This window comes from Triticum urartu, chromosome 5A, assembly GCF_056163025.1.
Source record: "Triticum urartu cultivar PI428250 chromosome 5A, HENAU_Tu73, whole genome shotgun sequence".
NCBI lineage: Eukaryota > Viridiplantae > Streptophyta > Magnoliopsida > Poales > Poaceae > Triticum > Triticum urartu.
Window position 1 is genome coordinate 464522014 of NC_141877.1, and position 23460 is coordinate 464545473.

At 48.0% G+C, this 23460-nt stretch overlaps 1 protein-coding gene across 1 annotated transcript; it reads left to right on the forward strand.

Annotated features, from left to right (window-relative positions):
• Positions 1 to 10177: 10177 nt before the first annotated feature.
• On the forward strand, positions 10178 to 12745 carry LOC125509683 (transcription factor bHLH130). The gene is made up of 5 exons (XM_048674706.2): positions 10178 to 10907; positions 11111 to 11619; positions 11711 to 11776; positions 11973 to 12041; positions 12377 to 12745. Exons 1-5 carry the CDS (start codon positions 10391 to 10393, stop codon positions 12443 to 12445), a joined length of 1230 nt encoding a protein of 409 aa, XP_048530663.1. The 5' UTR covers positions 10178 to 10390; the 3' UTR covers positions 12446 to 12745.
• The last annotated feature ends 10715 nt before the right edge of the window (positions 12746 to 23460 follow it).

Consider the following 23460-nt stretch of genomic DNA (forward strand, 5'->3'; position numbering starts at 1 on the left):
TGGCTATGCAATCCCCCCAAGCCATGTTGGAGGTTATCTTTAAACTTCCTGATGATCTGCTACTGAGAGTGGCCAGCCTCCTGTGGTCATGGTGGTCTGAGAGGAATAAAGCTAATCATAAAAAACAGAGGTTAACGCCGGAAGCTTTCGGTGCAAAGGTGCGTCATAATGTGGCTGAATGGACTGAATTCCTCGGGAAGAAGAACCAGGGCTCGCCTACGCCGTCAGCCCGCTGGAACCCCCCGCCTGCTGACTGTGTTAAGATCAACTTCGACGCGTCATTTCATGTGGATACAGGGTCAGCGAGCTGGGGCGCCATTGCCCGAGACTCTGATGATGAGATGGTTTTAGCTGCGGCAGGAGGTTTACAACATATGCAGGATGCCATGCACGCGGAAGCTGCTGCATTGCTTAAGGCAATCGAGGTTGCTATACATGTTGGAATGGGGAGGGTGATTTTCCAGACCGATTGCCTTCCGTTGCAACAAGCAACTGCATCCTTAATGTTAGACCGCAATCCCCTTGGTGTCCTGTTTAGAGAAGCTAAGTTCCATATGCAACAAGAGTTCATAGTTGCCTCTGTAGTTTTCCAGCCAAGAGAGTGTAACAAGCCAGCGCATGTGCTGGCTGCCTTTGTCAATCGGAACATACCAAATGGCCAGTCTATTTGGCTTTCGGAGTTTCCCGTCGTTGTAACCCGTGCTGTGGCCGCCGATTTGGTCGGTTCACCGTAATTTTGGAATGCAAGGTGTTCCAGTTTCAAAAAAAAAAAATCGTGTCCATCTGTTTCCCTCTTATTACCTTCCAACTAAAAAAACGCATGCACACATCGTGATCCACGAATCAGGTAGATAATTCTGGATCTGAGTAATCTTTCCTCCCCGCCTGTCCACCATGAGCGACATCTCCGCGGCCTCTGACCTCGGCACGATGCCCGCCGCCGGCCAGGGCGCTCTGGATGCCTCCTCGTCCGGCGACGCTTCTTCGCCGGCGCGCTTAACCATCCACAACGTGGACATCCTCACCCACGTCCCCGCCAAGCTAGACTTCGACGCTGACAACTACGCCGAGTGGAGGGACGGCATGCTCTCCGCGCTCCGAGTTCGGCGCCGTCGACCACGTCGAGGAACAGGGCCAGTCGCTCCACGAGGGAGACGAGGAGTGGACGCGCGCCGACGTCACCATCGTCCTCTGGATCTACACCACCATCTCCGACGAGCTGCTGGACGAGGTCATGGCCGCCCACAGCACCGCCTTCGAGGTCTGGGCCCAGCTGCGCGGCTTCTTCGAGGACGAAGGCGCGTTCGACCCGGCCCTGGAGCTCCGCACCGCCGCGCAGGGGGACATGTCCGTCAACGCCTACGGCTGGCGCCTCAAGGCGCTGGCCCGCGCCGTCGCCGACGCGGGTGGCGAGCCCGTCTCCGACACCGCGCTGGCCCTGCAGCTGCTCCGCGGGGTGACCCCCAGGCTCCGGGTCATGGGCACCTCCTTGCTCGCCAATGACCGCTTCCCCAGTTTCATGGAGGCCTTATCCTGGCTGCACCTTGAGGAGTACAGACGTGAGCAGGGCGAGTTCTGAGTGAGGGCTCCGCCCGCCGCCCTCGCCGAGGATGACAATGCCGATCGTGGCCGTCGTGACCGCGGTGATCAGGGCGCGCACTGGCACCCACCTCTGTGTGACTTTTGTGTCAGCGTCTCCGTTCTGGTGCAATGCATCCATTCGCGCTTTAGTTGCTTGATTATCCTTTGGTAGTAAGAACAGACGACCCAGAGTTAACTGAATCCATGTGCGCGCATGGACTCTGGAGCAGTGAGGAGCAACTCCTTTATGCCACCTATTGGGGATTTGGTCATTTGCCCCGTTTTACTTTGTGGTTTGATCACTTGACATGCTCGTCCATGACCCTCTGCGCCTTGAGGAGTACAGACGTGACCAGGGCGAGTTCTGACTGAGGCAGTGCCCGTGGTGATCAGGGCCATGGCGCGCACTGCCATCTTCGTGTCACTCCCTTCTAGGAATAGTAGAGTTGCTCCATTCAACTGGCAGTATTCAGTGTCAACTGGATCCGTTTGCGCCTCAGTGACTGAGTGTGCGTCCATTGTAAGAACACGCGGGCGAGAGTTAACTGAATCCGTTTGCACGTCTATGCTACATGTATGCTTTTCTTTCACAACCATCAAATACTTAGAAATATAAGCTACATGTATCGTGATCATATGATCCTAGAACCCTTTTGCTATTTCTCATTCCTCAATGCTACGGTTTAACTTGTACTCGACATCTGAGGGAGTGGTTACGCTATGACTAGGCGAGAGTTGCGCATACACCATCTATTCAGAGGTACACTAACAGTACCTACTAACGAGAGGAAATTAACTTAGGATTTGGGTTGGTTATCCAAAGAAAATCTTCTTATGTTGAGGAACAACAAATTTTCATATGTCAAAAGTTTATGAGAAAGTTTGCGCACGTTCAGGTTCTTTGTATGCTCTGTTAAAACGAAGAAGAAAAATCAGAGGTTGGATGTTTATCCTAAGAAAGAACAATATGACGTGATTTTAGGTAGCCAGAGGAACAAATGCCTTTGCTAAAATCACGTTTGTAATTGGCTGCACGGAGTACCTTCCACTGCGACTTTATCAGGCATGAAAATTACATATGCATAGTCATGAAAATTTATCTTTAGGATCCATACATATAATGTGTTATATACACATCTTGGAAGTTGGAACACTATATAGCTATGATTTCCCTTTTTTCAGTTAGTTCACCTATCGTCGGTAACAAATTTTTATCTTGAACTTCATGCATATGTAATATGTAAATGTCAGTTGTCTGGCAACATTGTGTATCTCAGAACTTACGTGCTAAGTACTTGCAACTGACTAGTTATAGAATAAAAAGAAACTAGGAAAATGATTTATCAAATGTCAAAAGGTTATGAAAAAGGTTGCACATGTACATGTTCATGTCCGTTGTGTGCATGTTAAAAAGAAAGAAACAGATAGAGCTCGCAAAATTGCTTCTTTAGAGCACCAGATATTTATGTTTGATCAGGGTACACAAAATATTCCTTTTACCATGAAAATTTAGACACAGACAAAACACACAAGTACATGCATGCATAAAAAAGGTCAATGTTTAAATATATTTACAAATTTTTCAAACATTACTATATTTAACGAATTCATTGCTCATCCCGGGAGCATTGAGCTGTGGGGAGCCAAAAAAGGCCGCTCCTGGCTTGGATGCTTATCCTCAAGAAAGAACAATATATGACGTGATTTTAGGTAGCGAGAGGAACATATGTCTTTGCTAGAATCACGTTCGCAATTGGCTGCATGGAGTACCTTCCACCGCGACTTTATGAGACACAAAAAATTGCATCTTCCATATCATGATTTCACAGATTATATATTCTCCCTGGAATATATCAGGGGACATTTGTACTAAGCACGCAGTTATACACAAACCGCTACGCATAACACGCAATATAAAGTGTAATAATGCAGAATATTCATGCGTTTTGTACGAACCAAAAATGATGGTATAAGCATTATTGGATGTATTCCCAGAGGTGGGAATAATGGGAACACATCAGGTTCCCCAAAGAATGCCCCAAAGAAAAAATCAGGGAGCAATGCATGGCTACACACACTCCACAATTATTTGCATTGATCTGCTGATGGTACTATTATACTATTCTCGCACATAATTAGGGAGAATTTCTTGTGAGGCTCATTTCTTGCTTGCAGTCTTCTCTTCATCCATGCAATCATGCATGGTCCACGCAGCTAACACCCATTTCGAAACAGAAGAGATAAATATGATCCATGCATGCAGCATGGTGAGGTCGTTCTCGTCGATCAAAGATACCTTATGCCCTCCAAGAAATCCTTATCACAATCGGCAATTGTGCTACCTTATGCAGTACACACACGCACACGGAATGGGGGCCTTGTTTATGCCCTATGATTCTCGAGGAATAGCATCCTCGGATATGGTTCACCACTTTAAGTAATATGTAGCACACGGTTCTTGATGTGCCTACTCCCGAGGATCGATTCACAAAAAATAAACCCTTTGGATGCATTAATTCTCGTAAACTATGTACGACAAAAAAAGTTTAGGGGTATAGAGCTAGTAGCTTTTCTTCGGTCATTGCACAATATTCCGTAAAAGGTATAACATTTGAAATAACCTTTTGAATGCAAATCTAGTGGTATAATTTTTGGTATATACAATTCATTTTTTAAGTTAAAATAAGACCCCCAAATACAACAAAGAACTGTATACGGGTTCAGAGGTAGCAACATATTTGTTGTGTTGGATCATAACTATCTATCTATGTGCAATGTCAATTGAAGAAAAGGGGTCGTGGTCACTACAAGAAGGTAGATATGTAGAAAGGATTGAGAAAAGAAAAGGGGGAACAAAGATGAAAGGTCCACTTATTCCCCAAAACTATTTGATTGGCTTATTTTCTCTCTCGAATTTTGTAGGGCGCACCTAACTCTCTAAATTATCTCATCGGGGGAGGGCACTTGAACTTGTAAGATGTTTTTTTTTCAAAAAGGGGGGATTCCCCGGCCTCTGCATCAGAACGATGCATACGGCCCTCTTATTAAGCAGATAAATAGGTTTCAAACAGGTCTAAAAGTCTAAAAGTCTCCAAAAGACAAAAAAGGAGCTGACGCAGAGCCAGAAGAGCTAGAATACAAACTAGCCATAACAAAGGACGCCACAACCGGCTGGCAAAAAAGAAAGATAGGTAAACTAATTGCCTATCCTATTACATGACCGCCATCCAAATCGGTTGAAGATATCCCGAGCTACCATCTCCCAGCGGATAGATCCAGTAACCAAATGCTCCCTGGCCTCCGTCGGAGTGAGTAGCGACCATGAACGGATCAACGCCGTGACTCCGAAAATAACCTGCAAAAAATGAATGTGTGTTGTCCTGTTAAAAACCAAATTATTTCTGCAATTTCAGATAGCCCACAGCAAGGCGCAGACTCCTACGCGAATATGTCTCGCTAAGTCGGGCTCTATCTCGTTAAGCCACGTCCCTAATAACGTGTTGACAGAATTTGGTGGAGTAATATTGAAAGCAATATGGATCGTCCATCATAGAACTTTGGTTAGCGGGCAATCAAGAAAAAAGGTGTTTGATCGTCTCATCCCGATCACAGAAACTACACCTAGTAGGACCTGTCCAATTACGCTTTGTTAAGTTGTCCTTGGTTAAAATTACTTGTTTATGGAGAAACCACATAAACACTTTTATTTTCAAAGGAACCTTGACAGCCCAAACATGTTTGGATCTAGAAATGAAGCTCGAATTGATAACATCAATATACATTGATTTAACTGTAAATACTCCAGACCTAGTAAGCTTCCAGCATAATTCATCGGGTTGTTGAGAAAGATGAACCTCCATCAGTCTACTTACTAGACGGAGCCATTCTTCCCAACGATTGCCCGCTAGCGCCCTTCTAAATTGAATATTAATGGGGATAGATTGAAATACCGTTGCAACGAACACCTCGCATCGTTGAACAATAGATACAAGGACGGATATTGAATGGCTAAGGGTGTCTCTCCGAGCCAAGTATCCTCCCAAAATCGCGTACGAGCACCGTTACCAATAATAAACTTTGTCCTATTAAACAGGGATTGTTTGATTTTCATAAGCCCTTTCCAGAAAGGCGAGTCAGTCAGCCTTACGATATTTATATGGAGCAAAAGGCGCTTTACAAAGTTGTGGCGGACAAGCTCATAAATGTACCTTTCTTCTAATAAAATATGAGTAAAGAGACTCATATATTTAACTTAATTTTGAAGAAATTGCGAATCGCAATGTTCTATAGTCAAACTTTACGCATATATACTTCATCCCATAACTAACGTATATATGTGAGATCGTATGTTTCCTTAACTAGGCACGATTTTGTCGATGCTCTCAGTATGATGGTTTAGGAGGTCAAGCAAGCCCAAAAAACATCGAGAAGAACCGAGCAAATAGTTAACGACCGAAGCGTCTCAAGAAAATAGTTTCAGAAGGCTATCATCACTGAACTGTAAAGTGAAAGTAACGCAAATCCATATGCCGTAGTATGTTTTTCTTCGATACCGAAAGCCAAGAGTACATATCTAGTCAAAAATGAATTCAAACTTAGAAATGGACTGTCACCAATTTGTGTAGGCAAGCAAGACTATGATCCCAATTTAGGCGGCTACGCCCGCGCTTTTGGCATTGCGGTGGATCATCATAGCTTCGGTTGTTTAACCGACCTTTTTTTTTCTTCCCATTTTCGCGTTCGTTGAACCCGCTTTTGCATACTGTTGTGGTTAATTTCAACGACCTGTCGTTTATATACGCAGCGCAACACATACAGTCCAGCAACCACAAAAGTTAGACCTCAGTCTCAAAATGTATTCTCGTGTTCATCCAGATTTCAACGACTCCCCTGGCCGGATGCACATGAGTGGCCACTCCTAACAGACAGGCAGACCCAGCCGCATCCATCACCTTACTTATATTCCATTCCACACACATACACACACTTTGTTCATGGCACTTTATGCCGTTAACCACAAAAGGTTAGCGCTGTTTTTGTCTCTGTGTCGGATCAACCAAACAAGAGCCAATTTTTGTCCCGCGGATAACGGGAGCAGTGAGGCACACGCTTGGCGCTCCAAAAAGGAGCGATGGCGCTCACGTGGAGCCACATGGTTCACAAGATCTTGGTGCTCCGGCCAAAAAGGATGGGATTTTTCCTTCGTTTCCCCCCTTTGATTCCCTCACATGGGATCGGAATAAGAGCTTAGTTTGATCTTGTCGATCGGATCGAGGGAGATGGCAGCACGTACTCTGATTGTTTCATTGTATGATATAAGGTGGTGAATATAGCTGCATCAATCCTCCTCCTTTGTTAACTACAGAATTGCAGGTGTAACCCGTGTCTGCTTAGAGCATCTACAAAAGAGAAGGCCCGGAAGCCCTCGGGCACGTCGGTCACGTCAAACTGACGGGTGAGACTCATGTAAAAAACCGCGCGTCTATCGTGCGCCTCCTCCGGTTTGGTCTGGACTCATTCATAGCGCCGGTCCAGCGCGCCGCCTTAGGGTCTAAATTCGGCTTTTCAAGCCGGGCAGCGAGGCACCTTGTAGCACCGTTCCCATTCCCCTCATATTCCTCTCGTCCGCCGCCGCCGTTGCTCCCTCCTCTCCCTCTTCCAACACGAGCTCGCCATCGTCCCACATGGCCCGACGAAAAATCACATATTATAAGATGCTCACGCCCGAACGTTGGGTGGAGATTCAAGCCGAGATGCGCATCACAGAGAAGCGCCGAGCGGGGAAGGAGGCATACTGCGCCTCCGAGCTTGCGACGATGGAGGAGAAGGAGGAGCTGTCATAGGAAGAGGAGGAGCCGGGCGCCGACGATGAGGCCGTGGCCAAGGAGGAGGACACAAAGGAGGCGCCGGGCATGGAGCCTGGCGGCTTTGCCATGGCGGAGGCGGAGCCGGAGTCCCAAAACACCCAAGCCACGGATGGGCGGCGGCGTTTGAGGCGGAGCATGCCGCCATCCTCGACTCGATTCAGTTCGAGCGAGAGGTGGTGGCACCTCAGTACATGGAGTTGGACGAGTTGTTTGCGTCCCTCTTTTGAACAACGGCGACGAGGTGAAGTCGGTGATGTGGCCCGCTGCCGATGACTACGAGGCCGACCCGTCCGACACAGGGGTCATCAAGCATCTCCGACGACGAGTAGAGTAGAAATAGGGTAGTTTCTTTTCTTCTTTAGTATAGCTCATTTTGCTAATGCATGATCCGGTATCTAGATGAATTTTATGTTGCATGGTATACTATGAAAACGGGGTTTTAGATTTTGAGGATTATGGCTGTAGCGCCCGCCAAATGAGGGGTGACCGGCTCCTGTCTACCGACGTGTAAAGGGTCAAATTTGACTAGTCCTTGATGCCCTTGTCCTTTAAAATTTATCTTGCCTGTATTCGATGATCAGATCCTGCCAGTTTGTTTGCCCAAATTTAGTACTCCCCGATCGCAAGACATGTTCAGAAATGAGCCGGAATCCATGGCGTGGACAGCAGAGCAGAGAGCAGCCAGTGATATCTTTTCGACATATACTATTCTCAGGTGTCAGCGCAGCCGCGGGAAGAAGATATGATAGGCCCCCTGGATGATACAGATCGCGTCTCTGCCCTGCTTTGCATTTGCACGCTCGTGACTGAGCTCTTTTTGTACTGCAGTGATTTCCCGTTTGCAGTGAACCGATTTGCCTACGTGTTCACTCTCCGAGTCTGTGGCCGTCCGTGAGTCCACGTAGTCATGCAATTGTAGGCCGGAACGGAAAGTGGGCTGAACCGTGAGCGTGCGTCACTGGGCCCAAAAATGGAGGCTCGGGAGCGTCAGCCAAAACTCTAGATTTCTTCCACTCAGAAAAAGAAAACTAGTTTCTCAAAGAAAAAGAAAGAGATCTCCTCCACGCTACCTAGGCCAATATCTTCTTTTAATTCACAAGGTATTTTTTTCTTCTATTTGAACATTCTTCATTTTCGCTTCCCCTTTGTCCAAAAGGCGATTTAGCCGGTGAGAGTTTAGCCCCTCCATTCGTCGACGAGCCTGCGGTTCCTGCCCACTCTGCCGCTTCGTCGAATGGTGGGGGAGAGGACACAAGCGCTTCGACTCCGACGAGTAGCTATTGCTGGTTCCATGTTTCGTTCGAGGTGTCATATCTATCGTGGGGATTCTCATGGTTTTGTGTCGGAATAAGGTGCCCCCACCCGGCGGTGCTCCAATCATCAGTGACACCGGAGACCAGGTTGCTCGGTCGTATTTGAATCCGGGGGGGGGGGGGGGGGGGGGGGGAGGGGGAGGGGGAGGGGGGCGATGGTTGACACTCGATGCCCACTTGGATGGCGCCGGGGTTGGCGTGTGCAGAAGGTTTTGGTGGTCCGAATTTGGGTGCATGGTTGGAGCAATGTAGGAAAGTTATCGATGGCGAGCAGTGGTTCATTGAGGCCCTCTAAGGGGTCAAAGTGTTACCTTAACTTCTCGATGTCCTTTCCAAAGAACTCCATTGTTTGTGAAATCTTGACGGTGCAGATGACATCGCACAAAAATGTTCATCATGGTGGACACGGCCAAAAAAATAGGCGGTGTTCTAGCCTCATGGTATGGCAACTTATCGTAGGATAGATTAAACATGATGAATATGGAGATCTCATGATCATATTGAGTTGATTTGGTTTGTGTCTTCTTTTTTTTCGTTGTCTATTGGTCTTGTCCTCTAACAATACATCAACAAACGGAAACTCACAGGGATATCCGGTGTGGGGCACGCACCTGTTCAGCCGTATCGACAGACCGATATTGCCTCATGATCCTTAAAGTTGTTGAATCCCGCACAAGAACACAACAATTTTAGAACTTAGTAGTTGAAACTTATGATTTTGTCAATCGCGGGATTTAGAACTTACGATTTTGTCTATCGCTCATACTAAGTCTCGACGGCTCATCTTGTGAAGTGTGGCACCCATTTATTTTCCGAAGGCATGTAATTTCTTCGAGCCCATGTTGAATTTTCTATGAGAAAATGAGCATAAGCATGGATTCCATTGGAATTTAGTTGCCCCTATACAAAATTCCTCTAAAAATCCTACAGTCCAAAAGAGATATGCGAAATGTACGTTATTTAATGGGTGGTACTGAGCGCACTGGTCCTTTTGGGTCTTAGCACGGCGACTTTCCGACTGTCTAATAGAAGTATAGAACAAGCTTTTGCGCGACTCCGATGATGAAGGGGTGATGACGGCGGCGCGACTTCGGCTCGCTCTAGTGATTGTGGTCGTCGCTAGGTGGTCTACGGACCTGAATGTAATTATATTTCTAGCGTTCTTTGTACTGCCTTGACAGTTGAGAAATAAATCGAAATTTTTTCTCGGAAAAAGAAAAAGTAGGATGGGTTTTGAGCTACGGATTGTGCTAATAACACCCATCAATGAAAGAGAAATACAGAGAGGAAACGGTGGCCATGGCCGGGGTGCGGGGTACCCTAGGACGGATGAAAGCGGTACCCTATCCAGGACGGCACTTCCTTCGTCGTCCCGGTAAACATCCGCCATTATAAATACCGCCGAAGCTCTCACTCCCACACGCCTAAACCGCTACGCGTACGCCCCCGGCCAGAACCAAAAGCCCCTCTCCCTTTCCGCCATTAAAATACTCGGGCCGGAAGAAACTCCCCGAAGCACCAGTGACCGCGCTAGGCTGCTAGCTAGCGTCGCGCGTATTGGTGCTGGTGGCATCGGGCTTCGCGCGGCGGCCGCCGGTGTAACCTTTGGGAGGAGGTGTGGGGCGGGGGATGTACGGCGCGCCGCTGTCCAAGGACCTCAACCTGCCAGCCCAGCTGCAGCCGGCGGCCAACGGCGTGCGCACGCCGCCGCAGATGAGCTCCCCCGGCCTGCTGCGGTACCGGTCGGCCCCGAGCGCCATGTTCGGCGACGTGTGCGGGGACTTCCTCCCGGCCTCCGCCGGCGCCGGTGCCGGGCACCGCCAGGGCAGCCCGGACCACGCCGCCGACACCGGCTTCGCCCGCTTGCTCTCCGGCCACCACCACCAGCAACACCACCCCGAGATGAGGGACAAGCCTCCCCGCCCCGCCGCCAGCCACTTCACCGAGGACCCCGCCGCCGCCTCCATGGCCTCGCAGCAGCAGCAGCAGCTCATGTACCAGTCGCAGCAGCAGATGGCCGCCATGGAGGGGCTGTTCCGCACGGCAAGCTCCGGCGCCACGGACCCCGTCGCCGCCGGCAACGACAGCCTGCTCCGGCAGAGCAGCTCCCCCGCCGGGTTCGTCAACCATCTGAACATGGACAACGGTAGGTGCCTTAACCCCTTCCCCATTACGAGCTCTGTTTCTTGGCTCTCGCGCTCGCCATGTAGCGGCACTGCAGCAGCAATCATGAGCTCGCTCGCTAGCTGGGAGTAGACAGCTTGAGTAGCTAGCTGCTTTCCATTTCTGGAACCGTCGCGTCGAGCAGTTAATGGAATACTGGTGCTACTCCACTCCTAAACCCCGCAGGCTACGGGAGCATGCTCAGGGCGGGCATGACCGGCGCCGGAGGAGGAGGGTACAGGAACGGCGACGCGCGGCTCAAGGGGCAGCTGAGCTTCTCGTCGCGGCAGGGGTCGGTGATGTCGCAGATCTCGGAGATGGTCGGCGAGGAGATGGGCGGCGGCGGCAGCAGCGGCGACGACGAGGCCGGCAGCAACGGCGCCGGCTACGGCGGCATCCCCGGGTACCCGGTGGTCGCCCCCTCCGCCGCCGCCGGCTGGGACGAGCCCTCGCCGTCCCCGTCGCCCTCGCTGCTGTCGTCCGACGGCATGTCCGGGCCGGCCGCGAAGCGGCGCCCGCGCGACGGCGCGGCGCGGCAGGTGAAGCCGCAGTTCAGCCTGCCGGCCGGCAGCAAGCCGTCGCCGTCGCCCGAGATCGCGGCCATCGAGAAGTTCCTCCAGTTCCAGGACTCGGTGCCGTGCAAGATCCGCGCCAAGCGCGGCTGCGCCACCCACCCCCGCAGCATCGCCGAACGGGTCCGTATACTCAGTCCACACAGCTCACCACCATGTCATGCCGTTCACGTCTGTCTCGCCGGCCGATTCTGACGCCGTGGTGTGCGTGCAGGTGAGGAGGACGAAGATCAGCGAGCGGATACGGAAGCTGCAGGAGCTCGTCCCCAACATGGAGAAGGTAACCAATCAACCAAGCAATCAACACACCGTACGGCACAAACGCCGAGGCCGTGCCAGGGATTTGTTTAACCCATTAGTAGTAAAAACCGTTGGGCCGCGCATGATTAGTTCTTTCCCCCATTTGGGCCGCGCCCCACGTACGGGAGGACCACGACAGGCCGTGACTGATTTTTACTCGCTCGCCATGGCTGCAGCAAACCAACACCTCCGACATGCTGGATCTCGCTGTCGACTACATCAAGGAGCTCCAGATGCAGGTCAAGGTACGTCGTATGTATTTATTTATGTTCAGATGATGCTACACTTTCGCTTCCTTCCAAAGGTGAGGATGGATAATGCGGCGATTTGTGTCGCTGTTTGTGCGCGTGGAAGCTCGCCGGAGATGTTAGGATCAGCCGGCTCTGCCCTGTGAACTGGGGCAGGGGCAACTTTAATTAGGCCCATATCCAAACCGCACACGCAATGGATGCATGCCGTAGATCCTAACAAACAAATTGACCAATTAGGAGCACCTTTTTGAAGTTTATCTGCCGACCGTTTTGAATTTTCTCCAAGTTAGTTGCTCATGGCGTGGTCTCTGCTGTTGATTTTGCCGCAGGTGATGAAGGACGGCCGGGCGAGCTGCACCTGCGCGGCGGGCAGGCCGCCGAGGAGCTTCGCCAGCTGACGGGCCATGCTCGCCGGCGTCCCTTCCCTTCACTGCACGTTCGCGGGAGCGGAAGTGAAGACCAATGGCATGCTGTCATCGATCAATCAATCAACCATCCCATCATCAAGCCGTAAACAGGAGATGTACTACGAATTAGTTGTACTACATGAAGGTCATTGAAAGCCCGCCGAGGCCACGGGCCCCACGTGTCAGCGGCATTTGCCTTAGCTCCGTGGCCTAGCTTAGGTCGTTCATCTGTGAAGTGTACATATACGTGGTAACCTGCAATAAAATCTCACTCACACGGCTGATATGATATTCGTTCTCTCTTTGATTTCACTGGGGAAAAAAGTGTTCCACGGGGAGGGAGTTGAGTTTGTGGCGTCCAGAGCGCGGGCGTTACCGCTGAGGCCGACCGATCTGGCTTCCCGTGACAGCATCATGCGGGGGCGGGGGCGGGGGCGGGGGCGGGGTCGGCTGAGGTCGGGTCCGGTGAAGAACAGACCGAGGGTTGGGTTCGGTGCATGCATATGTATGTATGCCGTCAGCGGTCGCTGTCTCATGGCCCTCTGCCGCGATCGTCGATCCGCCACCGCCTCCCCCTCGGCCGAAAACCGCGGGCGCTCGCGTGGCGGCGTGCCGGTCTCGCGCGCCTCCCGCCGCGGGTTGCGTGGCACGGCTGTTTCCGCGCGCGGTAGTGAAGGCGCTCGTGGTCCGCTCCGTTGCTCGGCCGGGCTGGATTGGATTGCAGGTTGACCACAAAAGGCCTAAAAGGCCCCTCCCTCTTTTTTGCGGGATTTTATTCTTGCGAAAAAGATCAGATCTATTGTAGAAAATTTACGCTGAGGTACAAATCATCTCAAACATAACAAAAAAATAACAATGAGATTTTGAGGCCAATGACGACCACTGCTGCCGCCAGAAACGAGCCGCCGGCGCGCCGCTCCTCTATCGGAGCCGGCTTGACCTTGTCGATAACAACCGAAAAGTCTTTGTGCACGTGCCCCTAAGGCTAACGCCATGAGGTTGTAGTCGTCGCATTGATGCACCTGACATCAAACCTCGCCACATGAACTCCATTTTTTTGCATGATGGCAAATTTACTTAATGCACCATGGCGATTTCACTCTCAATACCTTGGCAAATTTAATTCTTATACCAGGGTAAATTCTTTTTTCATATTATGGCAATATTTTTTTATTCCATGCGACCATGGCATTTTTACTAATGAATCATTTTTATTTATTTATTTATTTATGTAATATAGCACACTTACTTTATGGACTATAGCAAACTTAATGTATGGACTATAGCAAACTTACCATGGCAAATTTCTTGTTCCGTATTAGGGCAAAATTATTTTACATACATGGCAATTTTTCCTTTTATACAAAGCATAAAAATTTATAATAAAAATTAAAATTGCAATTGTTAATATGCAATCTTGCCATGGTAATTTGGTTCATATTTGAATACGGTCGCTATAGGTTATAGTTCATTGTGCATTTCATGGCTGCAAAGTTGTGCGGATTAGTCATATGGGATTTTTTTTCCCTAAAAGGTGTGTCTCATACATCATGACAAAATATCAAAACAATTTTTTTGGAATACTCACACCACAAATGTATGAAAAATTGATCTTCATAACATATTTACCTTTTTTTAAATGGTAATTTTACTTTTATTGGCATGACTATTTCTTTTATTTGCCATAGAAATTTTACTTTTATCACCTAGGTATTTTTATCCTCATTGCCATTATGCCATGGCAAATTTATTTTAGTCACTCATGTGAATTTAACTTTTTATTTTGCCTTGGCAAATTTTAAATAATGGACCATGGCAAATTTACATTTACATTTCATGGAAAAATTTACTTTCATGGTTCATGGGACCTTGGTAAATTTACTTTATGAAACATGGCAATTACTAGTGAACTCTATGTGGTACACTTGTTTTGTGTTTCTACATGATGCCAAATTTAATCCACATTTTTTGTTGTCTTGATGTTTATAGTAAAAATACCCTGCAATGGCAATCCTCATTGGGTGCCACCATGTAGTACATATGCAAATTGCAACGATTCTTCTTCTGGGCCATTTTGAAAGAAAAAAGGTTGACCATGGGAAAAAATTATTTTCCCTTTTTATGGGCGATTTCGTATGAGACCCCGACGTCAGTCCGATGTGGAGAGGTGCCGATCAATTCGGACGTTTGAGATCTATTTGAGAAGTCTGTCTGAGTCGAATTTACGTGACCAGAACGTCCAGCCGGGCGTTGGATACGACCTACAACTTGTACCCTACACGCCGAAAGACCGGGCTTGGCCGAGTGCGGGCCGCACTCGGGCCCTGTTTGGTTCAGTTTTTATCAACGGATTTAGTTGTCGTGCAGCAGAATCTGAATCAAAGGGCGAAACCAGCAGAATCCGATTCCAGAAATCCGCTGCCAAAATTTGAACCAAAAACGGAAGCAACCTAGGACGTGCTTTCTCAAATCTAATTCCGATGGGGGCCAAAATCTGAAAAAGCTGTATCAGCTGGTTTGCGAAATAACCTACATCTTTTTCACATCAGATTTTCTACAGCTATTTTTCACAGCAGATTTTTTTACAGCTGCTTTTAGAAATCTACGGCCGAATCAAACAGGACCTTGGTGTGCACGGTCGGCAGGTAGCAGAGACATGAACACCAGTGATCGGCACTCTCCGCCCTCTGCACCGCTACAGACCGACGGGAGGGCGCGAGGCGCCGGCGATGAGATGACAAAGGTCACAGAGGTGACATCACGTCGGAAAGATCCGGCCACAAATCTAAAGCGCGCGCCCGGACAGCATACCGTCGGGCGAACATCACCGCGAGCTAGCTACCCCCGGCGTATCTTTCGCGGCGTCGGCGTCGCTTTACGTTACGCCGTCACCGGCCGCTCTTTTTTGCTGCTTCCCTGGCCTGCCCGGAAAGGGAAGCTAGCCATCCAGCGCGCGCGCCCAACGCCGGCCACAGGCTTCGTGGTTAAGCTAGCAGTAGCACACAGTCATGCGCGCGTGTGTGATGGATGTGCGGCTGTGGCTTATCAACGTCAACGTCTGTCTTTCCATGGATGGACTCGGCTAGGAGACGGACGGTTCGTCGAGCTACTGCCTACGAGACTAGAGTAAATTAACAGTAAGTAGCGCTGGCCGGAGTAAAAAAATTGTGACGTTCTCGCGAATTCGTGATCTTCCTTTTAACCTAGCTAGCTAGCTCGTGCTATGGTCCATTTTAGCTGAGGCCCCAGCACCGGACGTAAGTTCTGCCCGTACTGTACCTTGAAGTGTAAGTGAGGCTTCATTGGCCGTTAAATTTGGGTCGTCACGCCTACGTACGTACGCCCGTTAGTGGCACCCCCTTCCCTTCAAACATCCGGACGGACAACTTGAACACAGCTCAAATAAAAGAAAAAGGCCACCCAACAAAACCCTGAAATCCAGCTCAGTATAGCGGACCTAAAAAAATAAGTTGGACGGGCCAGAGAGCACCATATTTTTTAAATTCTAATAAAGCATATATACTACTCCATCCGTCTGTCAAAAACGTTCTTATATTATAGTATAGGACGGAGGGAGTATTTCAGTAGATATAGGAACTACGGGGCTGTTTGGTTTTAGGACTAGCATTGTCACACTTTGCCACACATTTTTGTCAAACTTGACTAAGGTTAGTTCATCAAAATGAGAGCCACAAGATGGCAAGCCTAAGGGAATCTTACCACACTTTTTGTGTGTATGTCATGTGGGGTCCAAGTGTGGCTTGCCTAAGATGTGGCTTGAACCAAACACTCACCTAAGTTGGTCAAACTTGCCTAACCTTAGGTGTGGCAATCTTTGACAAAGTTAGTCACAAACCAAACAACCCCTATATCTTTCTGTCACATTCATTGCAAGATGAGCAGATGCATATATATACATACATATATACTACCAAAGACCAAAATAAGCCATGCCATATGACCGAAAATGCATAGGAGCTCTCGGGTGCTACGCCCCCCTATATTCAAAAATAATTTAGTAATTCAAAAAAAGTCAGAAAATCTCGAAACTTTCTATATATGGAATCAAACATGACTCGGTATTGCACTCGTATAGAAAGATTTAAATATGAAATGACTTTTATTGTATCCGGGGTCAAAGATTTTCCAAAAATGCTAGATACAAATACTATTTATGCTATATTGTCGTCATAAATTTGTTTTTTTTACCCTGAAGTCAACGAGAATTATTCCTTGGCCAAACATTTTATATGAATACAACACCTAGTCATATTTGGTTCACAAATATATCCAAGATTTTTTTTGGCTTTTTTTGAATTATTAAATTATTTTTGAATATAGGGGGGTGGAGCACCCGAGTGCTCCTAATCCGCTTCCGCCATATGACCATCTATATACTACTACATATCAAAATAAGCCATACCATCTGACCACCAGACAAGGTTGCGTGGAGTTACGTACTACAAATCAGCTTTCCGTTCCTTCATGCATTTGAAATCTTCAATGCTATCTTCATAGCTGTACTTCTCCAAAATTTCACCCTCTATGTTAGCTAACAAGTTGTTGGCAAGAAACTCATCCTCCATTGTATTGCACAACCTTGTTTTAATGATCTTCATACTAGAAAATGCACTCCCCACACACTCCTCTATCGTGGGATTGGAAGGCTAGGTGGGGTCCCTTTGTTGGGAGAGAGAGAGAGAGAGGGAGGGAGGGAGGGAGATGACGTGGGCTAACTGCAATAGAGAACCGAGCGACTATTTTTTTCCTTCCCAGGAAATTAGCTGTCGTTACCATTGGTTGTAACAGAAGGAGAGAGGAAGACATGCATGCCTCACATTTATGGGATTGCATGCAAAAGATTAGACGCCCAAGATTTTGGGAAGGAGGGAGTAGAATATTTCGACTCGAAAGTAATACTCAACACTACATGTCGTCGATGTAGAGCTTGCCGCGACGACTCTAGGTCGTCCGGCTGATCACATATCCCTCGATCCCTGGGAGAGCTTCCTTCAAGAATTCAAACCACTGTGCGAAAGCCCCACGGTGGGTGTCAACTATCATGGTTTTGTCATGGCAGATGTTCCCGAAAAAGGACCTAGTGTGAGGCCATCACAGCTAGGTAGTACTTTGAGTGAGGTTGATCGGAATCGAGAGACACGGGCTTACCCAGGTTTCCCCCTCACAATGAAGGTAAAAGCCTACTTCCTGCTTGATTGATTATTGCTTGAGATCTCGATTACAAAGGTGCGACTTTGGCCAACCTAGTACTCGAGAGTTTGTAACTTAACTTTTTCGCCTCAGGAGCTCCCCTTTATATCTAGGTCGAGACCTTGAGGTCACAACAGAATCCGGGTTGTACTGCGACCCGTGTCTTAATCTATTTCCTACTCATCTTGTCTCTCAAGGAAGGGAAATTCCTTATAACTTCCTCCTTAAGACGGCCTGCCAGACATTGGGCCATTAGCCGGCCTCCTCTTCCAGTCGTCTCCTGGGCCTTGAACTACGACCCACATAATGAGCCTATTTCCTACTCATCTTGTCTCTCAAGGAAGGGAAATTCCTTATAACTTCCTCCTTAAGCCGACCTGCCAGACATTGGGCCATTAGCCGGCCTCCTCTTCCAGTCGTCTCCTGGGCCTTGAACTACGACCCACATAATGAGCCTATTTATGAGCGGCCATATGATAACCAGGTCATATCCTGCCCGGGCCATATCGTGGGGTATATCCCCAATAGGGGGTGTATGTGACATCCCTGCTTAACAAAAATGATGACTACTCATATAAATAAGGTGCATCTTCTTTTTAGGGAGCCCATCCAAAAGAAACCTCAAAGGTGAGCATGCTTGGCTTGGAGCAATTTGAGGATGGGTAGTTGATCACTGATGCACACGGGTGAGCACAAAGTGCGCGGGAAAGACTAATGTTGGTATGTGGGGCTAGTCTATATCTCATATGCAACGACTAGGAACCGGTGGGTTTGGTCGGTACGTTACACCTAAGCACGTCCATGTGGCACATGCCATCATGTCTAGCATATCTACCTCTCTTTGCTACTCAATTTAGCATGAGCATCCGACGTAGGCCCGGAAATAGAAAAATTGGAAGATGTCTTGTAACGACAGAAATTAATAGGGGATGAAACGGATATGAAATACATAATTTGAGCCCAAGAATTGAGCTACAAACTACACCACTGATTCCATATCTTAATATGGCAAAGTTTTGATCTGACGTGATCCTTATAATTTTGTCTCACTATATGGTTGGCAAGATGTTTACTTTTGCCGATTAACGTGGGGTTTCTTTGGGAGTTGCTTGACGCGTAATTTTTAGGAAATCTAGAGATAGTATAGAACCGCCAAAAAAGTAATGTAACTAACCTGTTTGTTCCAAGTGGCTCTTGTGCTCCTCGAACCATGTCTCCCTGAGGTATGTATGTGTTATATGTGAGCTAATTGGAAAGGACTATAAGTCTATAAACACATGTTTCGTGCCAGTAGCAAATTTGACCAATGCCGCAATCGCCACAAAAGACTTAAGTCTGCCAAGTGTGGGTGCTACCCAAAAAAACTTGTCCAATCTGGATGGACGGATGGACCATCTTGTAATCTCCAAGGATTGTAACCTATGAAATTTCATCAACCATGTAGAGGGCATATGACTTTGGTCAATTTCACAGGTTGCAATCCTTTGGTCATTTTTTGAGATGATTGTCCATTTGGACATTCTTTTGGATAGCACCCACATGGTAGCCCTAAGTGTTTGTAAACACCATAGTGAATAGAAGTGACGAATGCACTATTTATCCAATCAACTGGAAGGTAGTATGCTAAATTTAGACTATGCATGCATCGGACCAACCAAAGAAAGACTAATAACTAAAATTCCCGTGAATGAGCGCTCTATCCTCTTCACCTCACATTATCATACATAGGACGGTTTTTTTTTCCTGTTTAGATCTCATGAGCTATGAATTTATGCTATCTGAAGGTTCTAAATTTATGCTGGGTCCATGTGTATGCTAATTCATTTCCATTAAATGAACTTAGTAAGAACACATGTTGCGCTGTCCCTCTCTTTCTATATATATACTCTACTCCCGTCGTCCCATAATATAAGAGCATTTTTGATATTAATATAGTGTAAAAAATGTCCTTATATTATGGGACGGAAGGAGTAGCATACACATGGATAAATAGTGGAGTGGAGTGGGGTGGAGGCCACGTCCTTATATATACTCTACTCAATTTCTTGCGCGTTGATTCTAGTTATAGTTTATAATAACATAACGACCATGTGGAGTGGAGGCCATGCTAGCTGAGCTCCGGCCGGTCGAGCCTCGACGGATGCGACACGATGCTACAGTACGGGCCATCCCCATCCGCACGTACGGGCGAGGCTTTCCATTCTGCCATCGCGCTACGCCGTGCAGCGAGCCAGCCAGCCACCACCGGTCCACCACGTACGGCAACGTCGGCACCAACCTACACTGCATGCACTACCACACGTAAATGGAGGGACGCCGCATTGCGCGGTCTGTGGTCATTGCCATCAGCAGCGAGGAGTGAGTGCCGGGCGCTCTCGTTCCGCTGGTCCTTCCTCCACGAGGCCTTGGCTTCCACGGCCAGGGAGACGCCGGAGGACCACGGCGGCCGGTGCATGCATGGACGGGTAGCGCTGTAATGGTGGCTCTGCCACTGCCGCTGCGCCGCGGTCCAGCGCCATTGATCGGTGGCTCTAGCCAGCTTCCCTTGGATTGGATGCGCTCTCTCCTGCGCTAGCTCCGCCCGGTTTTTCAACGTACGGCGTACGGAGGTGGGCGACGGGCCGGCCGACGTACGCACGCGCCCGCCGGGCGCCGGCTCCACTACCACTCCACGGCGTCAGGCTGAGATAACATGCACCGTTCGATCCGAGTGGGTGGACGTTGGCAGGCCGTTCAATCGGGCCAAAACCGTCCTCTCCGAATGTTCTAATCGAGCAACAGCGAATGCCACAGGTGCCGGTTTGGTACATGGCCAGTCGATTCATAGCATTGCCGTTCTAATTAGAGGGCGATTGTGCTTCCACTCTTCTTAGCACTCTGCTACGGCGAGGTCACGGGTTAATGAATCATCATCAGCCCCTATAGATTGCACGACAATGAATCGATGATCCGTCCCGTGCGTTGTCTTTTGTCCAGACTCTAGAAGGCGCCGTGGCCAGTGCAGCGATCCCACTGCCCCGCACCTAGCGGTCTCTCAAGGAGTGGGAATGGCGATCGGATGGGGATAGGTTTGGCCCGAAATAGACACATGGTACCACCTCGATAAGAGCCGGCTGTGCGCACGAATCGGTAAATCGGCACGAGCGTGTTCACAGGAACAAAGGTGGGCAGGACGGCCGGATGATCGAGCAAAGCACTGCAACAACAAGAGTGGAATCCAGTAAAGTTGGCACGCCACTAGGTACTGTACACCGCATCATCGCGGGATGCAATGTACACTACTACTGCAGCTTTGGCGGCACAAAGGGGGAGGGCTGCCCACATGAAGATACCCCAGCCTTGATTGGGGAAGGAAGGAAGGAAGGAAGCTGTCGCGCAGATCTGGATGGAATCGGCTTGATCGCAGGGTACGTAGTACAGAGCGGATGGATGGATGGATCATGGTGATCCGGCCAAGATGCAGCCGGTACCTGCGCAGTTCGTCAATAATGCCTCCCTCCCTCCACCATGGGGATCCTCCATGTGAAAGCTCTCGAGATCCTGTGCAGAGTGCAGACCAACCTCATCTTCTTCCATGCTCTCCGTGTCCATGGTAGAATCTGCTCCGCACTCACGCCGACTTCATGGCAGGACCAAAGCGGGCAATTTTCTGAAATAGCATTATAACCAGAAAAGAGCGAGTAAGTATGGATTTCAGAAGCTTTGCTCTAGGAAAAATTTCAAGTCCGAGCTTTCGACGATAATATATATTGTACTCTTCCCGTCAGCCACACTCTGAATTTCAAAAACCACCGCCTGTTTACAGAAAAGATCATCAGCTGGACGTGCTATGAGTTCTATGAAAAACAGTCAGATCAGTCCATGTTCAGAAATACCAGCAGAATATGGTAAAAAGGAAGCAATACAGCACAAGCTGATTCAGGGATCCACTAGCGCCCAGCGTAGCGAGATTTCCCGCACTACTCGCTCAGATATAGCCCCAGTCCCACTGTTCCACCTTACCCTTCCTAGGACTCTTGTCAACTTGCCCTTCCCACTACTCACAGGTATATGCGAGTCAACTGCAGAATATTCATCCACCACTAGGACTTTCTTCAGGCTCGACCCTTGTGAGTTTTGACTACCCACCAGACACTAGTGCAGCACAGGGCGATACAGCAGAAATCATCATACTGTTTGCGACCTCCTCTAACAGGATATGGCCACCTTTAAAAAGACCGCCAGCATACCTGAGAACAAAATCAAAGAACGAGTTACCGTGGATGAAATAATCCAGTTCCCTGTCATGGGTCAACATGAATGATAGATCAAGTGAAGGCTAAAAATAAACAAGTGAAGGTTCTAACCAGAAGAATTGAGCTGAATACTTTCTGAATCTGAAACAAAAGTGCCGGGTTGTTGCAACTGAATGTTGCATGGCCTGAAAGTTTTGAAGCTTCCAGTACGTACAAGCGCCCATAAAGGATACAGAGGTTTGCAGATGGGCTTGACTGTTATAAGCACATCTTCTGCCAAGGTAGCTGTATATGTACCCACCACTTGCACAAAAGGCAAAGAGCACTCACGAAAAGAGTTAGAGTAACAGTGGAAATGCCACTTCCAAAGAGAGGTGAAATGGGTACTCGTTATGAATGTACCATCCATAAATCTTGTATAAACATCAAGTTTAACAATTTGTGATCGAAATTTCATTCACACAACATTCAGAATTGAGCAGCCCATACGAATGACTCGGTAGGTTCTAAGTAATTGGAGCATTAAAATAGGACAGCCAGGTGCACGCAGCTCCCGCTTGCGCAGGGTACCGGGAGGAGTCCGACCACTTTGGGTCTTTTGTACATAACCTTCCCCGGAATTTCTGCAAGAGGTTGTTTCCAAGACTCGAACCCGTGACCTCATGGTCACAAGGCAACAGCTTTATCGCTGCGCCAAGGCTCCCCTCTAAGTGATTGGAGCATTCATAGCAAGAATTTCAACTTTTGTGCACCAACCAACCTAACACAGTAACACCATCCTCCAACTCAAATAGCGCCAAAAGTTTTTCTTTTCCCTTTTTTGGTGTTGGGGAAAGACGAGTGCCAAAGGATGGTAGGAGGCCATCTCAAGATTCAAACTGTACAATCTTGTCACTAGAAGTTGATTTGCAAAATTTTAGATGACTAGCATATTCATTTACATAATCACAAAACAATGCTGTAGGAAAATTTCATCGAAGGAAAAATAGTGCAGTGTGACAAAAATTGGAGTATCCCTAACATAGTAAACATGGTAAGTAAACAGTTTCCTCTAAGTACATGCAGAAGAACATACAATTCTATAGCACATTTTGCAGACATACTATTCTATGGCAAATTCTGCAGACACCTTAATAATCATTTATCTGTAACCCATCTTCATTTTACAACTGTACATATGCAAATACCTTAAACAGATTACATCTTCTAAGCAATACCAAAACTAAAAGGGACAATTACAGTTCCACATGTACCTTTTTTTTTTTGCCGCAGTGAACATTAATCCCACCAGCTATAGAAAAGAAGTTCACATTCAACAGATGCTAAAATAGTCTGCCTTCTCCTCAAATATTCAGCCCATTCCCCTTTTACAATCTCATCAGTGTCCATACATAGTTAGAAATAATTTGCTTTCTCATTTAGTATTCTTGATTTTACCAATGCAAACATGTAATAAAAATGATGTCACAACATAACTTCTTTTCCTAACATTCCAACATTACTTTTAGTACTTCCAAGTGAAAATTAGGTGCAAGCCTGAGACTGGATATTTGGATCTCA

Coding starts and splice junctions, on each gene's coding strand:
- LOC125509683 (XM_048674706.2), top strand. CDS start 10,391: ATGTACGGCGCGCCGCTGTCCAAGGACCTCAACCTGCCAGCCCAGCTG. Junction 10,908..11,110: donor CCATCTGAACATGGACAACG/GTAGGTGCCTTA, acceptor TAAACCCCGCAG/GCTACGGGAGCATGCTCAGG. Junction 11,777..11,972: donor TCGTCCCCAACATGGAGAAG/GTAACCAATCAA, acceptor CCATGGCTGCAG/CAAACCAACACCTCCGACAT.